The sequence below is a fragment of the Oncorhynchus masou genome, chromosome 27, assembly GCF_036934945.1.
Source record: "Oncorhynchus masou masou isolate Uvic2021 chromosome 27, UVic_Omas_1.1, whole genome shotgun sequence".
Classification (NCBI taxonomy): domain Eukaryota; kingdom Metazoa; phylum Chordata; class Actinopteri; order Salmoniformes; family Salmonidae; genus Oncorhynchus; species Oncorhynchus masou.
The window spans coordinates 35,539,187-35,561,547 of NC_088238.1; the positions used below are offsets into that span (position 1 = coordinate 35,539,187).

At 42.8% G+C, this 22,361-nt stretch overlaps 1 protein-coding gene across 5 annotated transcripts in view; it reads right to left on the bottom strand.

The window, feature by feature from the left end:
• Positions 1-880: 880 nt before the first annotated feature.
• Positions 881-22,361, bottom strand: part of LOC135516068 (lysine-specific demethylase 5A-like) — a 96,127-nt gene continuing 74,646 nt past the window's right edge. For 2 of the 5 annotated variants that reach the window (XM_064940075.1, XM_064940072.1), the window contains exons 21-29: positions 22,223-22,361; positions 14,898-15,077; positions 14,021-14,584; positions 7,231-7,389; positions 6,788-6,916; positions 6,239-6,383; positions 5,770-5,990; positions 3,912-4,367; positions 881-2,367 (exon numbers count right to left, since the gene is read on the bottom strand). In XM_064940075.1, coding sequence (XP_064796147.1) covers positions 2,074-2,367; positions 3,912-4,367; positions 5,770-5,990; positions 6,239-6,383; positions 6,788-6,916; positions 7,231-7,389; positions 14,021-14,584; positions 14,898-15,077; positions 22,223-22,361 — 2,287 coding nt within the window. In that variant the 3' untranslated portion in view covers positions 881-2,073. Of the gene's footprint in view, positions 2,368-2,687; positions 2,802-3,911; positions 4,368-5,769; positions 5,991-6,238; positions 6,384-6,787; positions 6,917-7,230; positions 7,390-14,020; positions 14,585-14,897; positions 15,078-22,204 lie in introns of all 5 variants that reach the window. The other 3 variants (XM_064940071.1, XM_064940070.1, XM_064940074.1) reach the window with 2 other exon arrangements.

Consider the following 22,361-nt stretch of genomic DNA (forward strand, 5'->3'; position numbering starts at 1 on the left):
TTATTTTAGAAGCAGAGACAATTAAAATGTCTGTGACCTACTCTGGTCCCATCCTTAGAACTCACCTCCTCCTTTCTTGTAGCAGAGGTAAGGAAAGTGCCACATGTTACCCAGGCCGATGATGGCTCCCATCACAGACGGGATGAACTCTAGTTTGTTGCTGCATTGGCCCCTCTCTTGCATCTTCTCCTCTGACTGGAGCTGAGGGAGAGGTCCTTCAACATGCTGCTGTTCTTCCCATTTGAGAGGGCTGCTTTAACTATTTCAAGCAATAAAAAACAGTTTGGCTATTTTCAAGACAAGTAGCTACATGTAGTGATCCAAATACGTTATGCATATACACATGTATTCATTTACAATGTAAAGTAACATGTCAGTAGCCTGGGTACCCGTCTGTTTGAGTTATTATTCTACTCCATGTCATGCCACCGTTTGCCAAGGAGTGGAAAGTTAGCAAAACATGTTCTAGATTTGTAAGTAAGTACATGCCAGGTACATTGATACTGCACCATATTATCTTTTGCCTAATGACTCAAAAAAAAAAAAAAGTTGTGGCTCTCTCAAACTGTCATCTGAAGAAATTAATGTACTCAAAAACAGGCAGAGCTTTACACAATCAGGTTCAGGCCTACCTTAATGGTTTAATGACCACCAGAAGTTGACAGACAGGCATGAATTCATAGATCCCACATTCAAAACCCATGGCTCCTAAAACAGTCAGGCCTCCTGATGACTCACCCCAAACTCAAATCTATCTATCTGAGGTAGTTGGGAGTTTAGACATCTGATGCCAGACATTGCTATTGACATATCAAATCATCTCAAACAGGAAATTGTATAAAATGGTATTGAAAATAAAACCAAAAATTCTGCTCCTTACTCATTTCACTAGGAATTGTTTATTAAAGGTGAGAAAACAAAAACAGCCACATTCAATCACTTTATTGCTTAAAACCTATTTACACATTATAAATACGTATCACTACATACAACCATTGTTCCTAATCCTACATGGAGCTGTTATTTATTGTTTGGAGAAAGGCAGAGAGGAACATCCATTTTGCCCCCATTTCCCTTTCAAAAATACAACCCAAAAAAAACAAAACGAAGCCCGCTGCATCCCAAATTTTCACATTTACATTTTTGTCATTTATCAGACGCTCTTGTCCAGATCGACATACAGGAGCAATTAGTGTTAAGTACTTTAATATCGATACATTTTTCACCGAGTCAGCCCGCGGGTTTCGAACCAGAGACTTTTTGGTTACTGGCCCAATACTTAAAAAGTTAGGCTACCTGCCGACTCAGTACAGTTATCAAGAATATGTGGAGGTGTAACACCCCATCCCAAATGGCACCTTATTCCCTTTATAGTGCACTACATTTTACCAGATCCCATGTAGTGCACTACATATAGAATAGGGTGCCATTTGGGACACCTATTTACACCTCCACAGATTCATAATGACTGTACTGAAGTTTCTGACTGTAGTAGAACTGAGGCAGACTGGCACCAAATAATTTTCAGACGGGGGTAGAGGACGTTACAGACCTAAAACTCAAGAAACAGACAAAACGGCCCATGGTCATTCCAAGTCGTGCAGTAAAAACCGCTCTGTTCACACAGTGTTCTCTGGATTATAAAGGCCTTCTTTAACAGTTCTGAATTCGAGAGAAACAAATCCTCTTCAACAATTGATTCCCATGAGAGGAGAGAGAAGATGAGAGGGGGAACGGGAAAATAGTTAATCTGGAGTTTATCTGTGATGCAGAAAATACATCTCTCTACACCTCAAAGGAGCTGATTGGTCTCATTTCTTTGTAGTATTATTCTCATGGGAGTATCATCATCTAGTCTTGAGGATACCCCTTAATTTGAAGCTCCTCTACCATTAAGTCAAGAGGGAAATATGTCAGTCAGAACCAGACTCAAATGGTCTGATGCAAGCTTACCGGGTGAATGGGTTTGTGTGTGGTGGCTGTGCATGTGCGTCTCTGTCCTGGGTCTGCGCTAGCTGCTCTCCCGAGTATCCGGCTGCTGCTGTTGCTGGGGGAGGGAGGTAGAGGGGGGCATCATTTGGGTCTGGGAGGGGGCATAATGATCTGGCTCAGCCCGCTGTAGACTGGTGCTTCCAGCACCACCGGCTCCTCACAAACACGCTCCAACTTCACCACTGCTGTCACCCCTCCTCCTCCTATGCCCATGCTTCTGCCCAAACTTCCAACTACGCCCCGACTCAAGATAGACGACTTGCGAGTGCAGTCGATGCAGATGTAGTCCTCGTTCTCGGCCATCTCGCAGGTCACACCCACACACACCTGGTGGAACCACTCGTCACAGCCGCCGTCGCACTGAACCCAGTCCACCTGACAGAGGAAAGAGAGACGTAAACATACAGGCGATCACACCTTCTGCTTAAATAAGGATATAATATCATCAGCTTGTGCTCAGAAAAGGTCACTGCCCTTCAGATTCACAAGAGTCATATTTGTAGGTAGTTTGTGTTCTTAAAAGGAATATACCATTACGTACTTGATGTATAAATAAGCATGATATTTATGTTGCATTTTATTATGGTGCAATTAAGCCTAATCCAATCCAGCCCCCCTTCAAGTTCTGTTAAGATGGAGTATATCCTTGAACTTCTTCCATTTTCTAATAATTGCGCCAACAGTTGTTGCCTCACCAAGCTGCTTGCCTATTGTCGTGTCGCCCATCCCAGCCTTATGCAGGTCTACAATTTTATCTCCGATGTCCATACACAGCTCTCTGGTCTTGGCCATTGTGGAGAGGTCGGAGTCTGTTTGATTGAGTGTGTGGACAGGTGTCTTTTATACAGGTAACGAGTTCAAACAGGTGCAGTTAATACAGGTAATAAGTGGAAAACAGGAGGGCTTCTTAAAGAAAAACTATCAGGTCTGTTAGAGCCGTAATTCTTACTGGTTGGTAGGTGATCAAATACTGTCATGCAATAAAATGCAAATTAATTACTTAAAAATCATACAACGTGATTTTCTGGATATTTGTTTTAGATTCCGTCTCTCACAGTTAAAGTGTACCTATGATAAAAATTTCAGATCTCTACATGCTTTGTAAGTATGAAAACCTGCAAAATCAGCAGTGTATCATATACTTGTTCTCCCCACTGTTGCTTGTCATGTTAATACGTTGTGTAACTGTGTTCCAGTGCTGTTATCAGCTGTTGATATTCAATTGTTCCATGATCCAAAGATGTTTGATTCACAGTGTTCAATATTAACTCGACATACTTAGCTCTGCATAATAGTCAGCAAACAAAAATACAAAGTGAGACAATCAGTTTTTGCTCTGAAGAACTAATATCCTTAAACCTCCTAAAATGAAAGTATCCAAACCTCCAGAAATTGAAATTTTGCCTACACATCTCTAGTTGTACTTAAGTCAAAACCTGACTTATGTTTTTGATAGTGCCCACCCTCTCAGGCCACACACTGAACCGATCTCCGGCTCTCACTGAGCTCTGTTGCGCCGTTAACCAAGAAACCCTCACACCTATCAATCATCTATGGAAATCATCTGTCAGAATGATTTTGAGTCGCTACATTCTCTCTCAAATGAGCCCCTCTTCCCTAATCCAAAAATGCTTTTTTTATTCAAGGTCTGATGACAACTACAGAAGATGCACTGCCCTCTGCTGGCAAATTAATGGTCTCAATCAGTCAGTCTGGAATACCAGGGCAGAAGTCAATCCCTTGGCTGAGGTTGTACCCATAGACACAATAATAGCCCCACAAAGGTGTTCTAACCATATTCCTTACACCCCTCCAATAATTTTGAAATGTGCATCAAGTAGTGTATACTGGAGAGAGGGTTGATTTTGGACTAAATACACACACACTAACTGTGTACATGCTTCTCGTGTCGCTCTCACCTTGTCCTTGCAGGGTCTCACACAGTTCTTGGACGCACAGACAGCGTTCTCATCATTGGAGTCCTCAGCTCCAGACCAGTCATATTTCGACGGTATATCCAGGATCTTCTTCTCTTTCCTCTTCTCCAGCCCCTCCCTGACAGCCTCAGACTTGACCACAGCTTTATCCTTCCTCTTCCTCTCCTTATCCTCTTTAGCCAGGCGCTTGGCCAGCTGTTTCAGTTCACGGTTCTTATAAGGGTTCAGCTTCAGCTTCTTCTTCTTGGGTTTCCCCAGCGGGTCTAAGAGGCTCAGTTTCGGATCCTTTAAGGATTTGGGGGACCGCATCATGTCTCCGACGCCGGAGACAGCTGCCATGAGAAGCTGGTGCTCCGCCTTCTCCAGCTTCCTCTTCCTCTTCTTCTCAGAGTCCTTCATCTTGATCTTCATCGGCTTCTCAAACTGAGAATCCTCATGCTGGGAAGGGAAGACAGAAAAGAGGGATGGACACAATTGCTCAATTAATAATCCCTACTGAAAGTGCTTTTATGTCCATTAAGTAGACTTAATAAGGATGCAGGAAACCAGCCTTCGTATCACCCATGTTCAGTTCAGATCATACATGTGTTTTCAGCCAGTGACTGCGTATTCTTTACTGGAGCTGCCCTCTTGGCCATGTCCAAATAAAATAACATGCAATGAACAAAAATATAAAATGCTACATGCAAACATTTCAGTTAATTCATACAAGGAAATCAGTCAATTGAAATAAATAAATTAGGCCTTAAATCTACGGATTTCACATGAATGGGAATACACATATGCATAGAGTTGTGATTCAGAAAACCAGTCAGTATCTGGTGTGACCACCATTTGCCTCATACTTGCAGCGTGACATCTCCTTCACATAGTGTTGATCAGGCTGTTGATTGTGGCCTGTGGAATGTTGTCCCACTTCTCTTCAATGGCTGTGCAAAGTCGCTGGATATTGGCGGGAACTGGAACACGCAATCGTCAATCCAGAGCATTCCAAACATGCTCAATGGGAGACATGTCAGGTGAGTATGCAGGCCATGGAAGATCTGGGACGTTTTCAGCTCCTAGGATGTGGACAGATCCTTGCAACATGGGGCCGCGCATTATCATGCTGAAACATGAGGTGATGGTGGTGGATTAATTGTACAACAATGGGCCTAAGGATCTCGTCAGTCTCTCTGTGCATTCAAATTGCCATTGATAAAATGCAATTGTGTTCATTGTCCGTAGCTTATGCCTGCCCATACCATAACCCCATCGCCACTATGGGGCACTCTGTTCACAATACACAATATTGACATCAGCTAACCGCTCACCCACACGAAACCATATTGTCATTTGCCTGGTACAGTTGAAACCGGGATTCATCAGCGAAAAGCACACTTCTCCAGCATGCCAGTGGCATTCGAAGGTGAGCATTTGACCATAGAAGTTGGTTACGACACCAAACTGCAGTCAAGTCAAGACTCTTGTGAGGATGACAAGCATGCAGATGAGCATCCCTGAGATGGCTTCTGACATTTTGTGCAGAAATTCTTTGGTTGTGCGGTTGTGGTAAAGAAATGAACATTAAATTATCTGGCACAGCTCTGGTGGACAGTCCTGAAGACATCATGCCAATTGCTCGCTCCCTCAAAACTTGAGACATCTGTGGCATTGTGTGTTGTGTGACAAAACTGCACATTATACTGGCCTTTTATTGTCCCCAGCACTAGGTGCACCTGTGTAATGATCATGCTTTTTAAATCAGCTTCTTGGTATGCCACACCTGTCACTTTAGATGTTGCATTTATATTTTTGTTCAGTATAAAAATAAGTGTATAAACCAATGCCTCTCTCCTACCTCCATGACCTGTAGGAACCTCTCCTCAGAGGGAGGGTGTGTGGCCTCCAGGATCCTCCAGATGTGCTGGGTCTCGTCCAGGGACACCTCTAGCAGGTCCCCCACCATCATCAGCTCCTCCAACTGGGCCTTGGCCGGGGGGGACAGCTCCAGCACAGGGGGCTCCATGGAGCGAGGCACCAGGGGCGTCTTCCTGGGCTGCTTCCTGGGGGTACTCTGGTCTGGAGGTTAGAGGGGGAGAATGATTCATCAATTAACCAATGAAAACACACATTTACTCAATATCTACATGTATAGTTCAATGTAAGTAACTTGAAAATCTAATTTCTAAATAAGGTCCCAAAGACAATACACACAAGGAAACAATACTCCAGAACATAAAATTAATGACGCATCTATAAATTACTATTTTTAAGTATAGCAGGGAGAGAGAGTTTGCGTAGCCATAGATTATAATGCCATGTCTTACTCTGAGGGCAGGACTTGGATGCAGAGGAGTAGGCGTGTTCAGCGCAGAAAGAAAGTGTGGTGGGCCACATGTGACTGACTACTTCCTCTGATTTGACAGGGATCTCCTCATCACAAAACAGGTACGGCTTCACTTCACCTGGGTCCTGACACACACACACACACACACACACACACACACACACACGAGGCAGAGAGCTCGAGTGACAGTGAGAAAGTGGGGCAGGTGAGGACAATGCTAGAAAAGCAGGATTTGCTAAGTGCTGTGTCTTTGCATGAGATGTATTGAATAGCAATGTTTTACTGGCTTTGTTACCACTTCTGTTGAATACTTGAGAAAACTCTCCATTGGCCATGTTAAGTTCATGTTTGAAGTATCCCTATATTTCTGTTATTACGGGCTATCACTCTGTTATTAGTGGGCCTGCGCAGGAGTCACGGGCCTGAGTGAAATGGCGACCATGTAGTGTGCTAATATGGTTTAGTAAACGCTGTTAAACTGGAACCTTGTCGTGGTGTAATTTCGCATTAACAATCCACACCACAGTACCTTCATGTCGTAGCCATATGTTTCCCTGATGTCCTCGTCAGAGTCCGTCTCCTCGTCATCGTAGTCGACAGACTGGCGTGGCGACGCTGCCCTGCTGAACCCTGCCTGCTGGAACGTCTGGATGTGACCCTATGGAGAACAGACGTCACAGTCATTCTGTTACTTCTCATCAGTAGTAATAACACTACCTTGGAACCAATCTCTGTTTTTCGCTCTTGAATGCACTGAACAAATAAGGAAGAGAAGGAGATGACCTGGAAAAAAACACTTCAGTCTGTTCATCTTACTTACCTTATCCCTGAGCATCTTGTTTAGAGGAATGACTGGCCACCAGAGCCATATAGCGAGATAACGGCCAACTTTTACACTGGACGCCATGTTAGCGCCTACAAACTCTATACATGGATGGCTCTTAGTAGCATATGGCAGCAGTAATCTCTTACCTGCAGGTCAGGGTTTGCGGCAGCCTTCTGCAGCTCGGCGTTGATGATCTTCTCGGTCTTCTCCCGGGCAGCCTGTTCTACCATCCTCTGACTGACCACCGACAGCTTGGCCAGGGCCGAGGACAGCTCGTTTGTAGCCAGGGCCTGCCTGGCGCGGTCCTGCAAGTAGAGAGGAGTTTGATTAATTGATTCCATTAATGAATAGAGAGGAGTTTAAATAAACAAGACTTTTGTTTGACTCAGAATGTGGCTTTTCACCCTTGCACATACACTTCTTACTATGTTTCGCAAAATTTGATTTATCGAACCTAGCAACCATCAAATAATTGATTCTGAAAACTTGTGTTGAACACATCCCTACCTGTAGTGGTGCAAAGTACTTAAGTAAAAATACTTTAAAGTACATTTTCGTTGTTTGGGTTATCTGTACTTTACTGTTTATATTTTGGACAACTTTTACTTCACTACATTCCTACAGCAAATAATGTACTTTTTACTCCATATATTTTCCTGACACCCAAAAGTACTTGTTTCATGTTGAATGATTAGTCAAGAGAACATGATTATCAAGAGAACATCCCTTGTCATCCCTACTGCCTCTGATCTGGCAGTCTAACTAAACACAAATGCTTGTTTGTAAATGAGTTGGTGTGCCCCTGGCTATCGGTAAATAACAACAACAAAAAAACAAGAAAATGATGCCGTCTGGTTTGCTTAATATAAGGAAAGTGAAATATATTATACTTTTGATACTTAAGTACACTACCCGTCAAAGGTTTTAGAACACCTACTCATTCAAGGGTTATTATTTTATTTTTGCTATTTTCTACATTGTACAATAATAGTGAGAAATCAAAACTATGAAATAGCACATATGGAATCATGTAGTACCTAAAAAAGTATTAAATAAATCAAAAAATATTTTACATTTGAGATTCTTCAAATAGCCACACTTTGCGTTGATGACAGCTTTGCACACTTGGCATTCTCTAGACCAGCTTCAACTGGAATTATTTTCCAACAGTCTTGAAGGAGTTCCCACATATGCTGAGCACTTGCTGGCTGCTTTTCCTTCACTCTGTGGTCCAACTCATCCCAAACCATCTCAATTGGGTTGAAGTCGGGTGATTGTGGAGGCCAGGTCATCTGATGAGGCACTCCATCACGCTCCTTCTTGGTCAAATAGCCTTTAAACAGCCTGGAAGTGTGTTGGGTCATTGAAAAATAAAAGGGCAGTCCCACTAAGTGCAAACCAGATGGGATAGCATATCGCTGCAAAATGCTGTGGTAGCCATGCTGGTTAAGTGTGCCTTGTATTCTAAATAAATAACTGAGTGTCACCAGAAAAGCACCCCCACACCATAACACCTAAATGCTTCACATGGGAAATACACATTCAGAGATCATCCTTTAACCCAGATCGCATCTCACGTGGCAGTGTGTGAGACACAGCAGTTGGAACCAAAATCTCCAATTTGGACTCCAGACCAATTCTACCACAAAGGCCTGATTCACACTCTCCTCGGAACAGTTGATGTGTCTGTTACTTGAACTCTGGAGGATTTATTTGGGCTGCAATTTCTGAGGCTGGTAACTCTAATGAACTTGTCCTCTGCAGCATAGGTCTTCCATTCGTGTGGCATTCCTCATGAGAGCCAGTTTCATCATAGTGCTTGATGGTTTTTGAAACTGCACTTGAAGAAACTTTCAAAGTTCTTGAAATTTTCCACATGGACTGACCTTCTTGTCTTCAAGTAATGGACTGTCATTTCTCTTTGCTTATTTGAGCTGTTCTTGCCATAGGGACTTTTTCTTTTACCAAATAGGGTCATCTTCTGTATACCCCACCTACCTTGTCACAACACAACTGATTGGCTCAAACGCATTAAGAAATTCATTTTAAGAAGTCACACCTGTTAATTGAAATGCATTCCAGGTGACTACCTCATGAAGCTGGTTGAGAGAATGCCAAGAGTGTGCAAAGCTGTCATCAAAGCAAAGGGAGGCTACTTTGAAGAATCTCAAATATATTTTCATTTGTTTAACCTCTCTTGGGAAGGGGGAGGTATTTTCACCTCCGGATGAAAAGCGTGCCCAAATTAAACTGCCTGCTACTCAGGCCCATAAGCTAGGATATGCATATAATTAGTAGCTTTGGATAGAAAACACTAAAGTTACCAAAACTGTTCAAATAATGCATGTGAGTGTAACAGAACTGATATGGCAGGCGAAAACCTGAGGAAAATCCAACCAGGAAGTACTATTATTTTGAAAGGCTGTTTTTCCATTGAATACCTATCCACCATACAAAGACTTAGGACCCAGTTCATGATCTCTGTGGCTTCCTCTACTTGTGGCCAGTCTTTCAGCATTGTTTCAGAATTTTACTCTGAAAAATTGAGGGAGATACAACACGAGTGGACAGTGGAAATTTCCAGACTTGAGCCAAGCGCATGATCGGGAGCCGCCTTTGTTAACCTTTTCTATTGACAAAGCTTTTGTCCAGTTGAAATATTAGATTATTTATGACAAAAACAACCTGAGAACTGATTTTAAACATCGTTTGACATGTTTCTGCTAACAAAATGTGTCTGGACTTGTGCCCGCGCCTTGTGCATTTGAATTACTGGACTAAACGCGTGAACAAAAAGGAGGTTTTTGGTCATAAAGAGGGACATTATCGAACAACATTTATTGTCTAACATGGAGACCTGGGAGTGCCACCAGATGAAGATCAAAGGTAAGTGATTAACGCTATTTCTGACTTTTGTGACACCTCTCCTTGGTTGGAAAATGGCTGTATGGTTTTCTATGGCTAGGCGCTGACCTAACATAGTCGCCTTTCGCCGTAAAGCCTTTTTGAAATTGGACACTGCGGTTGCATTAAGGAGAAGTATATCTTTAATTGTATGTGTAACACTTGTATCTTTTATCAATGTTTATGATGAGTATTTCAGTCATTTGATGTGGTTCTCTGCACTTTCATCAGATGTTTGTTTGAGATTTCTGAACATAACACACCAATTTCAAATGAGGTCTTTGGACATAAAGATGAACAACATCGAACAAAACACAAATGTATTGTGTAACATGAAGTCCTGTGAGTGCCATCTGATGAAGATCAAAGGTTAGTGATTAATTTTATCGCCATTTCTGACTTTTGTGAGCCCTCTCATTGGCTGGAAAATGGCTGTATGGTTTTCTGTGACTAGGTGCTGACCTAACATAATCGTTTGGTGTGCTTTCGCCGTAAAGCCCATTTGAAATTGGACACTGTGGCTGGATTTACAAGAAGTTTATCTTTAAAATGGTGTATAATACTTGTATGTTTGAGGAATTTGAATTATGGCAATTCTGTTGTTTTGAATTTGGCGCCCTGCAATTTCACTGGCTGTTGTCGAGGTGGGACGCTAGCTTGTACCAGACAGGTTGACACTTCTTTGGTTACTACATTTATTTATTTATTTTACCTTTATTTAACTTGGCAAGGTAGTTGCCAAGTTAAATAAAGGTAAAAAATAAATTTCAGCCAGCCATTTCAGCCAGCCAGCACGGAACCTGCTGGCTGGCTGAAATTCCACAACATATGGTGATCGCTACATAAATAGTCCTATTAAACATTCATGAAAATACAAGTGTCTCACATGTATCGAAAGCCTAGAATCTTGCTTATCCAACTGCGTTGTCAGATTTAAAAAACGATTTACTGCGAAAGAATGCGATGCGATTATCTGAGCATAGAGCCCCATAAAAAATATATATTTTTAACCAGCACAGGGGTAACATAATCAAACTGCATTAAAATAAATCATTTACCTTTGACGATCTTCGTCTGTTTGCAATTCCAATGCTCATCGTCACACAATGAATGATCTTTTGTTTGATAAAATAGCCTATAAAAACTTAACACAAAACATTTTGTGAACCGCTTGTGTAGTGAATTCCGTCTCATTCCATTTTCGACGACAAATTCCACACATGATTTGCCCGCTGTTTCGTTGATTGACTGTCTTTTAACCCAATGACCACTGATCGTCTTGAAATCTAGCTGAGTAGATAGCCAATGAGCTGGGCTAAACGGCAATACGCCATGTTTATGTGTTGCAAGACCAACCCATGTAGTAAGCTCCAGCTTAAAGAGAGTCATGCGCTATTGAATTTTCATACCGGAAGAAGCTACGCATATTACGCACTGCATTGTTTGGTGAATGCGCAGATTCAGCTGTTTATCTATCAATCATTATGGTGACAAAGTCAGGGAAAGCTAAATCTAAATATACACACAACTTTAGAATAAATTGATTGGGAAGGTGAGACAGAGATTGTTGTAGGACGCTTCATTTAGCGATTGTGGAGGAATATTTTTTGAACGGGAGAGGACATCGTTTTGGACTGGAAAGTTCATATCATGCTAATGTCCTTGTTTGAAATGAATAATAAAGTATTATTTGTGATTTTTTATTTATTTTAGAAGCAGTATATAAACATTTAATGTCATGAAATGCGAGACGCGTGTATCTGCCGCCCCACCCCAAATGAAATAGCCTATTTGAGGCTGTTGAGCAGAGGGCAGGACCACAACAATGGCCAAAGTGAAATGAGACAGTAGATCTCGCAGATAATATTTATTTATTCTCTCTCTCTGGCTCCCTCTCTCTCTGGCTCCCTCTCTCTCTGGCTCCCTCTCTCTCTGGCTCCCTGGCTCTCTGGCTCCCTGGCTCTCTGGCTCCCTGGCTCTCTGGCTCCCTGGCTCTCTGGCTCCCTGGCTCTCTGGCTCCCTGGCTCCCTGGCTCTCTGGCTCTCTCTCTCTCTCTATCTCTGGCTGGCTCCCTGGCTCTCTGGCTCCCTGGCTCTCTCTCTCTCTCTGGCTGGCTCTCTCTCTCTCTCTCTCTCTGGCTGGCTCTCTCTCTCTCTCTCTCTCTGGCTGGCTCTCTCTCTCTCTCTCTCTGGCTGGCTCTCTCGCTCTCTCTCTCTGGCTGGCTCTCTCGCTCTCTCTCTCTCTGGCTGGCTCTCTCGCTCTCTCTCTCTCTCTCTCTCTCTGGCTGGCTCTCTCGCTCTCTCTCTCTCTGGCTGGCTCTCTCGCTCTCTCTCTCTCTGGCTGGCTCTCTCGCTCTCTCTCTCTCTGGCTGGCTCTCTCGCTCTCTCTCTCTCTGGCTGGCTCTCTCGCTCTCTCTCTCTGGCTGGCTCTCGCGCTCTCTCTCTGGCTGGCTCTCTCGCTCTCTCTCTGGCTGGCTCTCTCGCTCTCTCTCTCTCTGGCTGGCTCTCTCGCTCTCTCTCTGGCTGGCTCTCTCGCTCTCTCTCTGGCTGGCTCTCTCGCTCTCTCTCTGGCTGGCTCTCGCGCTCTCTCTCTGGCTGGCTCTCGCGCTCTCTCTCTGGCTCTCGCTCTCTCGGCTGGCTCTCTCTCTGGCTGGCTCTCGCGCTCTCTCTCTGGCTGGCTCTCTCGCTCTCTCTGGCTGGCTCTCTCGCTCTCTCTCTGGCTGGCTCTCGCGCTCTCTCTCTGGCTGGCTCTCTCGCTCTCTCTCTGGCTGGCTCTCTCGCTCTCTCTCTGTCTGGCTCTCTCGCTCTCTCTGGCTGGCTCTCTCTCTCTCTCTGGCTGGCTCTCGCTCTCTCTCTGGCTGGCTCTCGCGCTCTCTCTCTGGCTGGCTCTCGCTCTCTCTCTGGCTGGCTCTCTCTCTCTCTGGCTGGCTCTCTCGGCTGGCTCTCTGGCTGGCTCTCTCTCTCTCTGGCTGGCTCTCTCTCTCTCTCTGGCTGGCTCTCTCTCTGGCTCTCTCTGGCTGGCTGGCTCTCTCTCTCTGGCTGGCTCTCTCTCTCTCTGGCTGGCTCTCTCTCTCTCTGGCTGGCTCTCTCTCTCTCTGGCTGGCTCTCTCTCTCTCTGGCTGGCTCTCTCTCTCTCTGGCTGGCTCTCTCTCTCTCTGGCTGGCTCTCTCTCTCTCTGGCTGGCTCTCTCTCTCTCTGGCTCTCTCTCTCTCTGGCTCTCTCTCTCTGGCTCTCTCTCTCTGGCTCTCTCTCTCTGGCTCTCTCTCTCTGGCTCTCTCTCTGGCTCTCTCTCTCTGGCTCTCTCTCTCTGGCTCTCTCTCTCTGGCTCTCTCTCTCTGGCTCTCTCTCTCAAGATGATACAAAAAGAAAAAAGTGTTTTTTTTTCCCATTGTTTTATCTAAACCAGATCTATTGTGTGTTATTCTCCCACATTCAATTCACATTTACACAACCTTCAGAGTGTTTTCTTTCAAATGGTACCAAGATTATGTATATCCTTGGTTCTGTGCCTGAGCTACAGGCTGTTAGATTTGGGTATGTCTTCAGGCAGAAATTGCACAAAGTAGGGGGGGGAGCTGCAAGAGGTTTTAAGAACAAATTCTTATTTTCAATGACGGCCTCGGAACAGTGGGTTAACAGCCTTTTCGGGGGCAGAACGACAGATTTGTACCTTGTCAGCTAACCTTCCAGTTACTAGTCCAACACTAACCACTAGGCTACCCTGCCACTACATGATTACATATGTGCTATTTCATAGTTTTGATGTCTTCACTATTATTCTACAATGCAGAAACTAGTAAAAATAAAGAAAATGCTTGAATGAGCAGGTGTTCTAAAACTTGACAAGTAGAGTATATTTTAGCAATTAAAATATACTTTTGGTACTTAAGTAAATGTCAAATTAAATACTTTCAGACTTTTAATCAAGTAGTATTTTACTGGGTGACTCACTTTTACTTGAGTCATTTTCTATTAAGGCATCTTTACTTTCACTCAAGTATAACAACTGAGTACTTTTTCCACAACTGCCTACCTGCCAGCCCATGGCCCTCTCCGTCAGGCACTGGAGGGCCTCCCCTTCAGGCAGACGCACCGGCAGCTTCTGGAGGGACACCAGGAGAGACAGGATGGTCTCCAGACGCGGGCGACGTGACCGCTGGCATAACGGGCACAGGAATTTGGTCTCCTTGCTGTTGCCTTGGCACCCGGCCAAGCCCATGAGCTTCTTCTGCGAGCCCGCTTTCGGTAATGGCACGCAGGCTCCGTGGAACCAGTCCTTGCACAGTTCACACTGCAACATAAACCCACTGGCAGTTTTACGACACAGACAGAACTTGACCTCTTCGATGCGGTCAGACATGGCCATCTTAGCCAGGTTGGCAGCTCGGAGGGAGTGGATGGCCTCAACTTCTTTCTGCTCCTTGGATTTGAATGCCGCTACGACGATGGCCGGGTCACAGGCATCTTCATAACTCTCGTCAAGGTTGCTGAGACCCTCCAGGTCCAGACCCCTCTCCTTCTCAAGGAGCTCCTTGACTCGTCTGCGTTTGCTCTTGCTGTTGCCGTAGATACCAATATCCACACGCGGACTAAGGACCTAAGGAGAGACAACACACAGAGAATAGAGATTAGCACACATGCTATCTAACTACTAGTCCTATGATAATATTGGTCCTATTCTACCTACAGTATAGACAGATTGAATTCACAACAATCTGCATATGGTGGTCCGTCAACTTCTGCACCATTCTACATAGCTTAAGCAAATATATCATATTGCACTCTGGGGTCAGCATAGTCTGAAAGGGCTGCTTGGTTAGAAAAATCTTTCAAACCACCATCACAGCGACATACTCATCCATGATTTCCCAATGCCTAGGTACAACCCAACCCAGGGTATTATTTCTTACCTGTAGCAGTGTGTAGGTTGAGTTCTTCTTGAGGAAGGTGCGTGCAGTTCTCTCCCTCCAGGCACGGGCTGAGGCCACCTGGGATTCGACCTGAGGCAGGGGGTCCAGCCGGACGGGGATGGAGCGACCCCTCGCCAGCAGGCTCTCCAGCTGCTCCAGGTATGCATAGTTACTGCCACACTGAAGGCAGTGAGACATATTGGGGGAAACATACAAGGAAATTAAGCATTATCAATTTAAAAAAAGTAATGCATCGTATGACCCTTCCCATTCACATGTATCATTCATGTTCTGACAAGATAAATGACAAACCTCTCTCGTAACAATAACGATGTTCCCAACCAACTATATAAATGCAAGTCAATTTCCGGTTGGATAAAAAATTAAAAACTCACGACAGGCCTGATGGAAACAGTATCATTGCCTGTAAACTTTCCAAATATCGACAGAACATAAATACACTAGACAGGATTATTGTTTTGTCGGTAAAACAGATAAATGGGACAAATTCAGTGGAAATGCCTTCACAGTAACTAATATGGTTCTGTGGTCCTTCCACTATGACTTGGAAAAGTATGCACACTGCAAAGTTAATTTATTTAATCTGTAGAATAATAATGAACTTCAGAGGGTGGTGAAAGTGCACAGTGATGAGCTTGATGCTTCTTTCCAATAAATATTGAGGGTCTTAATTTTATGCTGGTGGCATGATCTGAGCTTGGCTGTCAATAAATAAAAATGATCTCGCTCTTATCCATAACCTCATCATAAAGCCTACCCTCTGCTCTGTATCTGCGAGCTGTTGACAAGAGAGCACGTGCCAAAAAACAGATGGGGCACATTTGCTGTTTTTCTCAAACTTTGTGGCAAAATCATTGACAGCGTTAAAAATTGGGATGGAAACACATCGCAGATCTGATTTTTTATTAGGTACAGTTGAAGTCGGAAGTTTACATACAGTTAGGTTGGATTTATTAAAACTCGTTTTTCAACCACTCCACAAATTTCTTGTTAAAACCCCGTGACTATGGGCAGTATTTTCATTTCTGGAAAAATAACGTTCCCAAAGTAAACGGGATATTTTGTCAGGACAAGATGCTAGAATATGCATATAATTGACAGTTTAGGATAGAAAACTCTAAAGTTTCCAAAACTGTCAAAATATTGTCTGTGAGTATAACAGAACTGATATTGCAGGCGAAAGCCTGAGAAAAATCCAATCCGGAAGTGCCTCATGTTTTGAAAGCTCTGCGTTCCAATGCGTTCCTTGAGCAGTGAATGGGATATCAATCAGATTACTTTTTCGACGTATTCCCCAAGGTGTTTACAGCATTGTGACATAGTATGTATGTTGAAGAATACCTGTAATCGGCTACATTGTGTAAAGTGGTCACCTGATGGCTCTCAGAGTGATTCTCGCATAAAAACACAGGAGGTAGCCATTTTTCCCAATCGGTCCTACTGAAAAACCAATTGTCCCGGTGGATATATTATCGAATAGATATTTGAAAAACACCTTGAGGGTTGATTATAAACGACGTTTGCCATGTTTCTGTCGATATTATGGAGCTAATTTGGAATATTTTTCGGCGTTGTCGTGACCTCAATTTCCGGTCGATTTCTCAGCCAAAACGTGAAGAACAATCGGAGCTATTTCGCCTACAAAAATATTTTTTCTGGAAAAAAGGAACATTTGCCCTCCAACTGGGAGTCTCGTGAGTGAAAACATCCGAAGCTCAAAGGTAAACGATTTAATTTGATTGCTTTTCTGATTTCTGTGACCAAGTTACCTGCTGCTAGCTGGACAAAATGCTATGCTATCAATAAACTTACACAAATGTTTGTCTAGCTTTGGCTGTAAAGCATATTTTGAAAATCTGAGATGACAGGGTGATTAACAAAAGGCTAAGCTGTGTCTCAATATGTTTAACTTGTGATTTTCATGAATAGGAACATTTTCTAGTAATATTTATGTCCGTTGCGTTATGCTAATTAGTGTCAGTCGATGATTACGCTCCCGGATCCGGGATGGGGTGTCACTAGAGGTTAACAAACTATAGTTTTGGCAAGTCGGTTAGGACATCTACTTTGTGCATGACAAGTAATTCTTCCAACAATTGTTTACAGACAGATTATTTCACTTAATGAATTCACTGTATCGCAATTCCAGTGGGTCAGAAGTTAACATTCACTAAGATGACTGTGCCTTTAAACAGCTTGGAACATGAAAATCGCAGAAATGTGGGAAAGAAACGTAAAACAAAACTAAAAGAATGGAAAGACAGGCACCTTACGGGATGCGGGAAAACCCTATACAAATCGTAAGGGTCAAGAAAAAAACGGGGGAAAGCTATCCAAAAGAGGTATGTGGAAGAACCGTATATCAAACAATCAAGCTAGCTAGCTATAGAGTACAGTAACTAACATGAGTGTTCTGGGTTGTCTAATTTGTAACTAAAGAGAAAACATATTAGCTAAAGTTTGTTGGCTACTAACTCATACATTATCGTTACAAATGTTATTGCTAGATTATAGAAGAAACATAGCTAGCTACTTTTTCTCCATCCACCGGATGATTCGACATGGCTACAGTAGCTAGCTAGTTACACTGTATCCTGCAGGGAAGAGCGTGTTCCACGACGTGCAGAAAGGATTGTGGAAAGTTGACTGATGAGCGCAAGCCGCATCTGTTCAACAGTTTCTACACGGTCCTATACGAGAAACAACAAGCGTTGATTCTCTCCGGCTTAGAACAGGTTAGAAATAAGACAAAACGCCTATTATTATAATAGCTAAACACTTGCATAGTTTAACTTTGACAGTAATGATACGTACATTAATGTTAACTCTAAAAGTGCAGTGTTACACAATGGTGCAATACAAACTCATTCTGTGTATAGATTGGGAGTGTGTGAAAGATGGAGGTCCTGATCAAGCAATATCCTGAATGTGCTACAGTATATTAAATTCTAAATTCATCATTGTCATTTTTTATTGCAGCATGAGGTGAAACGGAGACGTAAACCTGAGGAGATCAAACGACGGAAACAAACCTTCAAATACCATGTACAGCAAGCAGGCCAGAGATTGAATGTGTGCAAGGTCACTTTCATGTCTATGTTCCAGCTAACCAACAGCCGTCTTCAGGCAAGTGAAAATATTAATTAATGTCTATATGAATATCAATTACAAACATATTGTATTCTCTGTACTAGTTTTTAATAACCTGCTAATTGGAATGTAATTGTTTTGGTCAGGTTATTCAGGAAAAGTTAGCTGAGGCAGGTGAGGTTGCAGGGTCTCCAGATCAGGCTACTGAGGCTAGGTCTCCTTTAGAAGATGGTAGAGGGAAGCATAGCAATAGGTAATGCGCTATGGATTCCAGCCTGGATTATTTCACTATATCAGTACTCTAAACAATCTTCTAAACATTAACATAGTGTATCGAAAGGAGGAATAGCGAATTCTGAAACAAAAATATACAAATGTTTATTACTTTTAAACAAAATGATGGTAACTAAGCTGTCCAACTACCACCTGAGCATTGAGAACTGAGTGCCAATTACCTTCCCGGACAGCACTGGCCTAATTCTCGCCGCCCTACAGGACCCCCGGCCACAAACGGCAATGGTGTGACCGGGATTTGTACCCCGGTTATAGCGACACAGTTGCACTCTAAGGCAGGTCCCTAGACCATTGAGAGAATACAAGTTTAACAACATCTTGTTGTCTCCTTACAGGCCACATCGGATACATGCTACAGTGAAAGAGGGCATCAAGGAGCACATTCTATCTTTCCCAAGAACCCAGAACCACTACTCTCGGATGAAGGGGGATGTACACAGAGAATACCTCAGCCCTGATCGGAAATTGTTGCTGATGATATTTGAAGCACAACCAGCAAGACCATTCAAGGTGATGAGGATGCAATGTGAAGACTTCAGGCACCTCCCTGATTCTGTCCTCGAGCGACCAGTGAGGTGGTTAAAAGTCACAGGTATTGCACAGAGAATAGTTTACTAACATCCCATCAACATGCAACATGTTGTTTTAACAATAAAATATCCTAATGCTTGACTGTGAAAGTTGTTTATTGATGTCAGGAACTTAAAATGTTTGTTCTAATTTCAGTTGAGGATCCTTGGAATCTGTATGCCAGACAGAGCCACAGTCTATTTGAGGGATTGAAATCGTGGCTGATCTCCAAACCAAAACAAGGAGCTACACCTCAACCTCCCTATTTTGCAAGCCACTACCCCTAGAACATATATGAGAGTCCCCTGCCCATCAAAAAAAACAAGTACCAAGATCTGATGACCATGCTGAACTACTTGCCAGCTTCATCACGCTCTTTTTATAAATCACTGCAGAGTGAATAATTTGTTGTTAAACCAAGCTACAAAATTAACCATTTTTTTCTGTGGGTTTATGATCCACTGAACCTGTATAGTGTGTTGAATCTGAATACATGTCACCCCTATTGTAGGAACTATACAGTAGGTGTTTTCTATGTGAATGATTTTGTGTATGATTTGAACCAGCACAATATATTGAATTAATTTAATTTTAAGATGTTGTTCCTAGTGTAGAAAATGTTATGTACAATGTGTTCTGTTGAGAATTATTGTGTGTGATCATTTGAACCTTTTTTAAATCGGAATTAATTAAAAACAAATAAGTCATCACATACAGTATGTGAGTATTCATTTGATCTTGATTCCCTTTTTTTATTCATTACAATATACAGTACGTCTCTGTCACCACATTTAGCATAAACTCTAAGCAGTTAATACTTATTTACTGCTGTCACCTCTGTACAGAAGGACATTTGCCTTTAGCATGGGTTTAACGCAATTCAAAACTTAATTGCTGATCATAGTGTTAAACGCAAAGAGAATGGTTTTGTAATATTAACCTGAGGGACCTGCATATTGGTACATCACATTGATCCATATTTGATATTTACAAGTTGTGCTTGTTTTGATTGAATTAATTTAAAGTTATTCTATTTTTGTAGTTATTCTATGGTATGTTCACATTGAGGGCTTCATTTTAAATGAGACTAAGATTTCATGACTCAACTTTTAAGAAAAGTCATCAGTGCTAAAGTTGATAATTCATTTGTATAAAAAAGGTGCCCTAACTACATATTGCATTTAAGTTATTTACATGAAGGGCATCTGTACTTGAAAGTACTTAAAACATATCAGGTGTTAAAAAAGGACATCTTACAAGAGTCATGCAAAATGTCACATATACTGTTCTTCCACAAACTGAAATCATCACTGGAGATATACTGTTCTTCCACATTCTAAAAATTAAAACGGCAATAAAAAAATATTTTTTGAAATAACAAAAAAATATCAATTGTTGTTGGAAGATATGGGTATGGTGAATTATTTGTCAACCATAAAACACCTAATGTGGTACACACAATTAATAATATAAAAATAACTGATTATCTTAAAATGGAAAAACTGTCACATATATGGTTCTTCATCTGTAGGATTCAATTGTAGACCTCCACAAGTCTGGTTCATCCTTGGTAGCAAATTCCAAACACCTGAAGGTACCACGTTCATCTGTACAAACAATAGTACACAGTACACAGTATAAACCCCATGGTACCATGCAGCGTTCATACCGCTCAGGAAGGAGACGCGTTCTGTCTCCTAGAGATGAACGTACTATGGTGTGAAAAGCGCAAATCAATCCCAGAACAGCAGCAAAGGACCTTGTGAAGATGCTGGAGGAAACAGTTACAAAGGCATCTATATCCACAGTAAAATGAGTCCTACATCGACAGAACCTGAAAGGTCACTCAGCAAGGAAAAAGCCACTGCTCCAAAAAAAGCCATAAAAAAAAGCCTACGGTTTGCCACTGCACATGGGGACGAAGACCGTACTTTTTGGAGAATTGTCCTCTGGTCTGATGAAACAAAAATAGAACTGTTTGGCCATAAAGACCATCGCTATGTTTGGAGGAAAAAGGGGGAGGCTTGCAAGCCGAAAAACACCATCCCAACCGTGAATCACGGGGTGTCAGCATCATGTTGTGGGGGTGCTTTGCTGCAGGAGGGACTGGTGCACTTCACAAAATAGATGGATTCATGAGGTAGGAAAATTATGTGGATTTCGTGAAGCTACATCTCAAGACATCAGTGAGGAAGTTAAAGCTTGATCGCAAATGGGTCTTCCAAATGGACAATGACCCCAAGCTTACTTCCAAAGTTGTGGCAAAATGGCTTAAGGACAACAAAGTCAAGGTATTGGAGTGGCCATCACAAAGCCCTGACCTCAATCCTATTGAAAATGTGTGGGCAGAACTGAAAAAGCGTGCATGAGCAAGTAGGCCTACAAACCTGACTCAGTTACACCAGCTCGGTCAGGAGAAATGGGCCAAAATTCACCCAACTTATTGTGGGAAACTTCTGACCCACTGGGAATGTGATGAAATAAATGAAAGCTGAAATAAATCATTCTCTCTACTCTTATTCTGACATTTCACATTCTTAAAATAAAGTGGTGATCCTAACTGACCTAAGACCGGGAATTTTTACTAGGATTAAATGTTAGGAATTGTGAACAACTGAGTTTAAATGTATTTGGCTAAGGTGTGTGTAAACTTCTGACTTCAACTGTGAATGAAAAGTGCTTTTTATTTGCACTACGTCATTAAGCACAGCTTTTGACTCCCAAGAAGCCAGTTTGCTGGAAACAGACCTTTACTGGTAAAATGTGCATATATTTTGGTGTTCCAATATTGGAATATTAGTCGTCGTCCCCCAATTCCGTGATATCCAATTGGTAGTTACAGTCTTGTCTCATCGCTGCAACTCCTGTACGGACTTCGTACAGCTGGCGACCGAAGTCAGTCGCTAGAGTGCGATGGGACAAGGAAATCCCGGCTGGGCAAACCCTCCCCTAAACCCGACGATACTGGGCCAATTGTGTGCCGCCTCATGGTTCTCCCCGTCACGGGCAGCCGGCTTCGGTTGCTCGCACCCCCCCATTGCTTCAGAGTATATTACTCGCTAATGTCCAGTCCCTAGTTAACAAGGATCAAACCCGGGGCTGTAGTGAGGCCTCAAGAACTGCAACTTCAGTGCCACTAGGGATGCCACCGCTTGAAAATCTTTTGATAAATTGATGGAAACATAGCTAATGTAAGCTTCTAACAAATGATCAGGCCATTCCGTTGCGTATAAACAGAGCCGAGCGCATCAAAGACAAATATTGAGAGATGCCCGTCTAGTCTGTTGCTACATCTATATACATCACAAATTGAATCTATACTTAGTAATTACCGTGCGACGCGACACTACCTGAATGGCATCCACCTTGGAACTCCACTCCTTGGCCTTGTGCAGAGCCTCTCGGAGGGCCAGGACGTTGGGCAGGTAGGCTGGTATGTTCCTGGCCTCTATCATGATGCTCTCCAGGGTTAGCATGCTGTGCCGAGGC